The sequence below is a fragment of the Oncorhynchus tshawytscha genome, unplaced genomic scaffold (assembly GCF_018296145.1).
Source record: "Oncorhynchus tshawytscha isolate Ot180627B unplaced genomic scaffold, Otsh_v2.0 Un_contig_7495_pilon_pilon, whole genome shotgun sequence".
In the NCBI taxonomy this organism is placed as follows: Eukaryota; Metazoa; Chordata; class Actinopteri; order Salmoniformes; family Salmonidae; genus Oncorhynchus; species Oncorhynchus tshawytscha.
This window is the reverse complement of record NW_024608574.1, coordinates 1-10,000: the sequence shown is the minus strand read 5'-3', so window position 1 is coordinate 10,000 and position 10,000 is coordinate 1. Positions and strand designations below refer to the sequence as shown.

Genomic DNA, 10,000 nt, shown 5'->3' with positions numbered 1-10,000 from the left:
TAGCTCGGTTGGTAGAGCACAGTGCTTTAGACAGTGGTCCTGTGTAGCACAGTGCTTTAGACAGTGGTCCTATGTAGCATAGTGCTTTAGACAGTGGTCCTATGTAGCATAGCGCTTTAGACAGTGGTCCTGTGTAGCATAGTGCTTTAGACAGTGGTCCTATGTAGCATAGTGCTTTAGACAGTGGTCCTGTGTAGCATAGTGCTTTAGACAGTGGTCCTGTGTAGCATAGCGCTTTAGACAGTGGTCCTTTGTAGCATAGCGCTTTAGACAGTGGTCCTTTGTAGCATAGCGCTTTAGACAGTGGTCCTGTGTAGCATAGTGCTTTAGACAGTGGTCCTGTGTAGCATAGTGCTTTAGACAGTGGTCCTGTGTAGCTCGGTTGGTAGAGCATAGTGCTTTAGACAGTGGTCCTGTGTAGCATAGCGCTTTAGACAGTGGTCCTATGTAGCATAGCGCTTTTAGACAGTGGTCCTGTGTAGCATAGCGCTTTAGACAGTGGTCCTGTGTAGCATAGCGCTTTAGACAGTGGTCCTGTGTAGCATAGTGCTTTAGACAGTGGTCCTGTGTAGCATAGTGCTTTAGACAGTGGTCCTGTGTAGCTCGGTTGGTAGAGCATAGTGCTTTAGACAGTGGTCCTGTGTAGCATAGCGCTTTAGACAGTGGTCCTATGTAGCATAGCGCTTTAGACAGTGGTCCTGTGTAGCATAGTGCTTTAGACAGTGGTCCTATGTAGCATAGTGCTTTAGACAGTGGTCCTGTGTAGCATAGTGCTTTAGACAGTGGTCCTATGTAGCACAGTGCTTTAGACAGTGGTCCTATGTAGCATAGCGCTTTAGACAGTGGTCCTGTGTAGCATAGTGCTTTAGACAGTGGTCCTGTGTAGCATAGTGCTTTAGACAGTGGTCCTGTGTAGCATAGCGCTTTAGACAGGGGTCCTGTGTAGCATAGCGCTTTAGACAGTGGTCCTGTGTAGCTCAGTTGGTAGAGCATAGTGCTTTAGACAGTGGTCCTGTGTAGCTCAGTTGGTAGAGCATAGCGCTTTAGACAGTGGTCCTGTGTAGCACAGTGCTTTAGACAGTGGTCCTATGTAGCATAGTGCTTTAGACAGTGGTCCTATGTAGCATAGTGCTTTAGACAGTGGTCCTGTGTAGCATAGTGCTTTAGACAGTGGTCCTGTGTAGCATAGTGCTTTAGACAGTGGTCCTGTGTAGCATAGTGCTTTAGACAGTGGTCCTGTGTAGCATAGCGCTTTAGACAGTGGTCCTGTGTAGCATAGTGCTTTAGACAGTGGTCCTGTGTAGCATAGTGCTTTAGACAGTGGTCCTGTGTAGCTCAGTTGGTAGAGCATAGCGCTTTAGACAGTGGTCCTGTGTAGCATAGTGCTTTAGACAGTGGTCCTGTGTAGCATAGCGCTTGGTCCTGTGTAGCATAGTGCTTTAGACAGTGGTCCTATGTAGCATAGTGCTTTAGACAGTGGTCCTGTGTAGCACAGTGCTTTAGACAGTGGTCCTATGTAGCACAGTGCTTTAGACAGTGGTCCTATGTAGCATAGCGCTTTAGACAGTGGTCCTGTGTAGCATAGTGCTTTAGACAGTGGTCCTGTGTAGCATAGTGCTTTAGACAGTGGTCCTGTGTAGCATAGCGCTTTAGACAGGGGTCCTGTGTAGCATAGCGCTTTAGACAGTGGTCCTGTGTAGCTCAGTTGGTAGAGCATAGTGCTTTAGACAGTGGTCCTGTGTAGCTCAGTTGGTAGAGCATAGCACTTTAGACAGTGGTCCTGTGTAGCACAGTGCTTTAGACAGTGGTCCTATGTAGCATAGTGCTTTAGACAGTGGTCCTATGTAGCATAGTGCTTTAGACAGTGGTCCTGTGTAGCATAGTGCTTTAGACAGTGGTCCTGTGTAGCTCAGTTGGTAGAGCATAGCGCTTTAGACAGTGGTCCTGTGTAGCTCAGTTGGTAGAGCATAGTGCTTTAGACAGTGGTCCTGTGTAGCATAGCGCTTTAGACAGTGGTCCTGTGTAGCATAGTGCTTTAGACAGTGGTCCTGTGTAGCTCAGTTGGTAGAGCATAGCGCTTTAGACAGTGGTCCTGTGTAGCTCAGTTGGTAGAGCATAGTGCTTTAGACAGTGGTCCTGTGTAGCTCAGTTGGTAGACCATAGTGCTTTAGACAGTGGTCCTGTGTAGCTCAGTTGGTAGAGCACAGTGCTTTAGACAGTGGTCCTGTGTAGCTCAGTTGGTAGAGCATAGTGCTTTAGACAGTGGTCCTGTGTAGCTCAGTTGGTAGAGCACAGTGCTTTAGACAGTGGTCCTGTGTAGCTCAGTTGGTAGAGCATAGTGCTTTAGACAGTGGTCCTATGTAGCATAGTGCTTTAGACAGTGGTCCTGTGTAGCATAGTGCTTTAGACAGTGGTCCTGTGTAGCTCAGTTGGTAGAGCATAGCGCTTTAGACAGTGGTCCTGTGTAGCATAGTGCTTTAGACAGTGGTCCTGTGTAGCATAGTGCTTTAGACAGTGGTCCTGTGTAGCTCAGTTGGTAGAGCATAGCGCTTTAGACAGTGGTCCTGTGTAGCTCAGTTGGTAGAGCACAGTGCTTTAGACAGTGGTCCTGTGTAGCTCAGTTGGTAGAGCATAGTGCTTTAGACAGTGGTCCTGTGTAGCTCAGTTGGTAGAGCACAGTGCTTTAGACAGTGGTCCTGTGTAGCTCAGTTGGTAGAGCATAGTGCTTTAGACAGTGGTCCTATGTAGCATAGTGCTTTAGACAGTGGTCCTGTGTAGCATAGTGCTTTAGACAGTGGTCCTGTGTAGCTCAGTTGGTAGAGCATAGCGCTTTAGACAGTGGTCCTGTGTAGCATAGTGCTTTAGACAGTGGTCCTGTGTAGCATAGTGCTTTAGACAGTGGTCCTGTGTAGCTCAGTTGGTAGAGCATAGCGCTTTAGACAGTGGTCCTGTGTAGCTCGGTTGGTAGAGCATAGTGCTTTAGACAGTGGTCCTGTGTAGCATAGCGCTTTAGACAGTGATCCTGTGTAGCATAGTGCTTTAGACAGTGGTCCTGTGTAGCATAGTGCTTTAGACAGTGGTCCTGTGTAGCATAGTGCTTTAGACAGTGGTCCTGTGTAGCATAGTGCTTTAGACAGTGGTCCTGTGTAGCATAGTGCTTTAGACAGTGGTCCTATGTAGCATAGTGCTTTAGACAGTGGTCCTGTGTAGCATAGTGCTTTAGACAGTGGTCCTGTGTAGCATAGTGCTTTAGACAGGGGTCCTGTGTAGCATAGTGCTTTAGACAGGGGTCCTGTGTAGCATAGTGCTTTAGACAGGGGTCCTGTGTAGCATAGTGCTTTAGACAGTGGTCCTGTGTAGCATAGTGCTTTAGACAGGGGTCCTGTGTAGCATAGTGCTTTAGACAGTGGTCCTGTGTAGCATAGTGCTTTAGACAGGGGTCCTGTGTAGCATAGTGCTTTAGACAGGGTCCTGTGTAGCATAGTGCTTTAGACAGGGTTCCTGTGTAGCATAGTGCTTTAGACAGGGGTCCTGTGTAGCATAGTGCTTTAGACAGGGGTCCTGTGTAGCATAGTGCTTTAGACAGTGGTCCTGTGTAGCATAGTGCTTTAGACAGGGGTCCTGTGTAGCATAGTGCTTTAGACAGGGGTCCTGTGTAGCATAGTGCTTTAGACAGGGGTCCTGTGTAGCATAGTGCTTTAGACAGGGGTCCTGTGTAGCATAGTGCTTTAGACAGGGGTCCTGTGTAGCATAGTGCTTTAGACAGTGGTCCTATGTAGCATAGTGCTTTAGACAGTGGTCCTGTGTAGCATAGCGCTTTAGACAGTGGTCCTGTGTAGCTCAGTTGGTAGAGCATAGCGCTTTAGACAGTGGTCCTGTGTAGCTCAGTTGGTAGAGCATAGTGCTTTAGACAGTGGTCCTGTGTAGCATAGTGCTTTAGACAGTGGTCCTATGTAGCATAGTGCTTTAGACAGGGTCCTGTGTAGCATAGTGCTTTAGACAGTGGTCCTATGTAGCATAGTGCTTTAGACAGTGGTCCTATGTAGCATAGTGCTTTAGACAGTGGTCCTGTGTAGCATAGTGCTTTAGACAGGGTCCTGTGTAGCATAGTGCTTTAGACAGTGGTCCTGTGTAGCATAGTGCTTTAGACAGTGGTCCTGTGTAGCATAGTGCTTTAGACAGTGGTCCTGTGTAGCACAGTGCTTTAGACAGTGGTCCTGTGTAGCATAGCGCTTTAGACAGGGGTCCTGTGTAGCATAGCGCTTTAGACAGTGGTCCTGTGTAGCATAGCGCTTTAGACAGTGGTCCTGTGTAGCTCAGTTGGTAGAGCATAGCGCTTTAGACAGTGGTCCTGTGTAGCTCAGTTGGTAGAGCATAGCGCTTTAGATAGTGGTCCTGTGTAGCTCAGTTGGTAGAGCATAGTGCTTTAGACAGTGGTCCTATGTAGCATAGTGCTTTAGACAGTGGTCCTATGTAGCATAGTGCTTTAGACAGTGGTCCTGTGTAGCTCAGTTGGTAGAGCATAGCGCTTTAGACAGTGGTCCTGTGTAGCATAGTGCTTTAGACAGTGGTCCTATGTAGCATAGTGCTTTAGACAGTGGTCCTGTGTAGCATAGTGCTTTAGACAGTGGTCCTGTGTAGCTCAGTTGGTAGAGCATAGTGCTTTAGACAGGGTCCTGTGTAGCATAGCACTTTAGACAGTGGTCCTGTGTAGCATAGTGCTTTAGACAGTGGTCCTATGTAGCATAGTGCTTTAGACAGTGGTCCTGTGTAGCATAGTGCTTTAGACAGTGGTCCTGTGTAGCTTGGTTGGTAGAGCATAGCGCTTTAGACAGTGGTCCTGTGTAGCATAGTGCTTTAGACAGTGGTCCTGTGTAGCATAGTGCTTTAGACAGTGGTCCTGTGTAGCTCAGTTGGTAGAGCATAGTGCTTTAGACAGTGGTCCTGTGTAGCATAGTGCTTTAGACAGTGGTCCTGTGTAGCATAGTGCTTTAGACAGTGGTCCTGTGTAGCATAGTGCTTTAGACAGTGGTCCTGTGTAGCTCAGTTGGTAGAGCATAGTGCTTTAGACAGTGGTCCTGTGTAGCATAGTGCTTTAGACAGTGGTCCTGTGTAGCTCAGTTGGTAGAGCATAGTGCTTTAGACAGTGGTCCTGTGTAGCATAGTGCTTTAGACAGTGGTCCTATGTAGCATAGTGCTTTAGACAGTGGTCCTGTGTAGCATAGTGCTTTAGACAGTGGTCCTGTGTAGCTGGTTGGTAGAGCATAGTGCTTTAGACAGTGGTCCTGTGTAGCTCAGTTGGTAGAGCATAGTGCTTTAGACAGTGGTCCTATGTAGCATAGCGCTTTAGACAGTGGTCCTATGTAGCATAGCGCTTTGACAGTGGTCCTATGTAGCATAGCGCTTAGACAGTGGTCCTGTGTAGCATAGTGCTTTAGACAGTGGTCCTATGTAGCATAGTGCTTTAGACAGTGGTCCTGTGTAGCATAGTGCTTTAGACAGTGGTCCTGTGTAGCATAGTGCTTTAGACAGTGGTCCTGTGTAGCATAGCGCTTTAGACAGGGGTCCTGTGTAGCATAGTGCTTTAGACAGTGGTCCTGTGTAGCATAGCGCTTTAGCAACACCAGAGTTGTGCATTCGACTCCCACTGTATTGCTTTGATTATGGGGTTATTTGAACATTATAGAGAAAAAAAAATACCAAAACCGCCCCGTACCGCTTTGACTTCAAACTTGAAGTGTACGTCAGTCAGCTCCTCTATGACGGAGGGTTGGTGCTCCTCATCCACGGACATATAATATGACTCTCCATCTGAGTCTGAGGAGGAAGATAAATATATAGAGTAATATAGACTACATATAGATTACATACAGACTACATACAGTTTGCATAGTGTAAAAAAGATCACACATACACTGAGTGGACAAAACATTAGGAACACCTTCCCAATATTGATTTGCAACCCCCCCCTCTTTGTTCTTCAGTAACAGATGGTCCTTCTATCTCCTGGTCTTTGTTCTTCAGTAACAGATGGTCCATCTATCTCCTGGTCTTTGTTCTTCAATAACAGATGGTCCATCTATCTCCTGGTCTTTGTTCTTCAATAACAGATGGTCCATCTATCTCCTGGTCTTTGTTCTTCAATAACAGATGGTCCATCTATCTCCTGGTCTTTGTTCTTCCTTCTATCTCCTGGTCTTTGTTCTTCAGTAACAGATGGTCCTTCTATCTCCTGGTCTTTGTTCTTCAATAACAGATGGTCCATCTATGTCCTGGTCTTTGTTCTTCAGTAACAGATGGTCCTTCTATCTCCTGGTCTTTGTTCTTCAGTAACAGATGGTCCATCAATCTCCTGGTCTTTGTTCTTCAATAACAGATGGTCCTTCTATCTCCTGGTCTTTGTTCTTCAGTAACAGATGGTCCATCAATCTCCTGGTCTTTGTTCTTCAATAACAGATGGTCCATCTATGTCCTGGTCTTTGTTCTTCAATAACAGATGGTCCATCTATCTCCTGGTCTTTGTTCTTCAATAACAGATGGTCCTTCTATCTCCTGGTCTTTGTTCTTCAGTAATAGTTGCCATGGAAATGCCTTGTCTGATCTTGTTCAGATGAAGGAGGTTGAGCCGCTGACTCTAAAATACAGTCTTCTGTTCCCTGAGGGGGAGCTGTTGTATTCTGGCTTGCACTCGACATCGACTCACCGTCCCCAACAGACAACTCTTGAGTCGTGGCAGCCATTTTAGACAAAGACCAGGGGACAGGACGAGCATCCCATCTAGGATCAGATTACCTGACGCCCAATTATAACCGTTAAGAGTGGTCAGATAACAGCAGACCCTGGATCAGTTCCTGCAGAAACAGTTTAGTGAAGAACCAACCCCCACCTGTCTCTAATGCATCCAGCAGGACGGTGGACTGTAAACCCAGGACGTTGGGTCTGGCCTCAGACAAACACAGCATCTAGTGGAAACAAGATGGGAGGGGGAAGAAAACAGTTGATTATCAATCCTATTACTATTAAACATGATGAACTGTACCAATATAATGGGTGTGTGTAGGTTACTCTACTGGTGAACTGGGTCATACCAACTGTACCAATATAATGGGTGTGTGTACACTACTCTACTGTACCAATATAATGGGTGTGTAGGTTACTCTACTGGTGAACTGGGGCATACCAACTGTACCAATATAATGGGTGTGTGTAGGTTACTCTACTGGTGAACTGGGGCATACCAATCTGTACCAATATAATGGGTGTGTAGAGGCTACTCTACTGGTGAACTGGGGCATACCAACTGTACCTTCTGGGTGGGGGTGGAATCACTCTGGGGCATACAACTGTACCTTCTAGGTGGGGGGGGAATAACTCTGGGGCAAACCAACTGTACCTTCTGGGTGGGGATGGAATCACTCTGGGCATACCAACTGTACCTTCTGGATGGGGGTGGAATCACTCTGGGGCATACCAACTGTACCTTCTGGGTGGGGGTAGAAGGGGTGGAATCCCTCTGGGGCATACCAACTGTACCTTCTGGGTGGGGGTGGAATCTCTGGGGCATACCAACTGTACCTTCTGGGTGGGGGTAGAAGGGGTGGAATCCCTCTGGGGCATACCAACTGTACCTTCTGGGTGGGGGGTGGAATCACTCTGGGGCATACCAACTGTACCTTCTGGGTGGGGTGGAATCCCTCTGGGGCATACCAACTGTACCTTCTGGGTGGGGGTAGAAGGGTGGAATCCCTCTGGGGCATACCAACTGTACCTTCTGGGTGGGGGTGGAATCACTCTGGGGCATACCAACTGTACCTTCTGGGTGGGGGTGGAATCCCTCTCTGGGGCATACCAACTGTACCTTCTGGGCGGGGGGTGGAATTACTCTGGGGCATACCAATCTTACCTTCTGGGTGGGGGGGTGGAATTACTCTGGGGCATACCAATCTTACCTTCTGGGTGGGGGTGGAAGGGGTGGAATCACTCTGGGGCATACCAACTGTACCTTCTGGGTGGGGGTGGAAGGGGCGGATTCACTCTGGGGTATACCAACTGTACCTTCTGGGTGGGGGTGGAAGAGGTGGAATCACTCTGGGGCATACCAACTGTACCTTCTGGGTGGGGGTGGAAGGGGTGGAATCACTCTGGGGCAGGGGGATGCTGTTGACCAGGTCCAACACTCCCTGGATCTTCTGGTCTGAGATCTTCACATGGAGGAGAGGCAGTTCTCCAGACACCTTGAATCTGGAACACAGTAGATACCAGAGGTTTACTAATCTGGAACACAGTAGATACCAGAGGTTTACTAATCTGGAACACAGTAGATAGAGGTTTACTAATCTGGAACACAGTAGATACCAGAGGTTTACTAATCTGGAACACAGTAGATACCAGAGGTTTACTAATCTGGAACACAGTAGATACCAGAGGTTTACTAATCTGGAACACAGTAGATACCAGAGGTTTACTAATCTGGTCTGGTATTACCTGGCTCAGCCCCCAGTCTGGTTAACAGTCTGGTGTTACCTGGCTCAGCCCCTCCCCAGTCTGGTTAACAGTCTGGTGTTACCTGGCTCAGCCCCCCCCCAGTCTGGTGTTGCCTGGCTCAGCCCCCCCAGTCTGGTGTTACCTGGACATCCTAGTGTCCTTCTCCACCATGCATTTGGCCAGCTGGAGGCTGAAGTCCATGGGCTGCAGGATGTGCTGTACAGAGGAACCACGTTGACGGGCCGTCTTCCACTCCTCACCTGTAGGGACAGAGACAGTGGGGTCAGAGCTCAGTGGGGACAGAGAGGGACAGTGGGGGACAGAGCTCAGTGGGGACAGACCGGAACAGTGGGGACAGAGCTCAGTGGGGTCAGAGCTCAGTGGGGACAGACCGGGACAGTGAGGGACAGAGCTCAGTGGGGGACAGACCGGAACAGTGGAGGACAGAGCTCAGTGGGGACAGAGACCGGAAAAGTGAGGGACAGAGCTCAGTGGGGACAGAGACCGAACAGTGAGGGACAGACCGGAACAGTGGGGGACAGAGCTCAGTGGGGACAGACCAGAACAGTGGGGTACAGAGCTCAGTGGGGACAGACCAGAACAGTGGGGTACAGAGCTCAGTGGGGACAGAGACATAAACATTGAGGGACAGAGACAGAAACCATGACCGACAGAGCTCAGTGGGGACAGAGACAGAAACAGTGAGTGACAGAGCTCAGTGGACAGAGACAGAAACAGCGAGGGATAGAGCTCAGTGAACAGAGACAAACAGTGAGGGACAGACAGAAACCGTGAGGGACAGAGCTCAGTGGACAGAGACAGAAACAGTGAGGGACAGAGCTCAGTGGACAGAAACCGTGAGGGACAGAACTCAGTGGACAGAGACAGAAACAGTGAGGGACAGAACTCAGTGGACAGAGACAGAAACGGTGAGGGACAGAGCTCAGTGGACAGAGACAGAAACAGTGAGGGACAGAACTCAGTGGACAGAGACAGAAACGGTGAGGGACAGAGCTCAGTGGACAGAGACAGAAACCGTGAGGGACAGAGCTCAGTGGACAGAGACAGAAACAGTGAGGGACAGAGCTCAGTGGACAGAGACAGAAACAGTGAGGGACAGAGACAGAAACAGTGAGGGACAGAGCTCAGTGGACAGAGACAGAAACAGTGAGGGACAGACAGAAACAGTGAGGGACAGAGCTCAGTGGACAGAGACAGAAACCGTGAGGGACAGAGACAGAAACAGTGAGGGACATAGCTCAGTGGACAGAGACAGAAAGAGGGAGGGACAGAGCTCAGTGGGACAGAGACAGAAACAGTGAGGGACAGAGCTCAGTGGGGACAGAGACAGAAACAGTGAGGGGACAGAGCTCAGTGCGCCTTTGCTGCTCACAAGGCAGTAGACTGAGTGAATGTTTGTTCCAAAAATGACATTAACGGGAAACACTGTTAGGGGAAGACATCTGAGTGGCTTCATGAGACACAGATGAAAACTGTTTGAAATGCAGTAAGGGGG

The 10,000-nt window shown here is 48.7% G+C and overlaps 1 protein-coding gene across 1 annotated transcript in view; it reads right to left on the bottom strand.

Annotated features, from left to right (window-relative positions):
* Window positions 1-8,808, bottom strand: part of LOC121843629 (vacuolar protein sorting-associated protein 13C-like) — a 23,195-nt gene extending 14,387 nt beyond the window's left edge. The window contains exons 1-4 of the mRNA XM_042313375.1: window positions 8,627-8,808; window positions 8,109-8,241; window positions 6,887-6,962; window positions 5,717-5,817 (exon numbers count right to left, since the gene is read on the bottom strand). Coding sequence (XP_042169309.1) covers window positions 5,717-5,817; window positions 6,887-6,962; window positions 8,109-8,241; window positions 8,627-8,685 — 369 coding nt within the window. The 5' untranslated portion in view covers window positions 8,686-8,808. The remainder of the gene's footprint in view (window positions 1-5,716; window positions 5,818-6,886; window positions 6,963-8,108; window positions 8,242-8,626) is intronic.
* Between the last annotated feature and the right edge of the window lie 1,192 nt (window positions 8,809-10,000).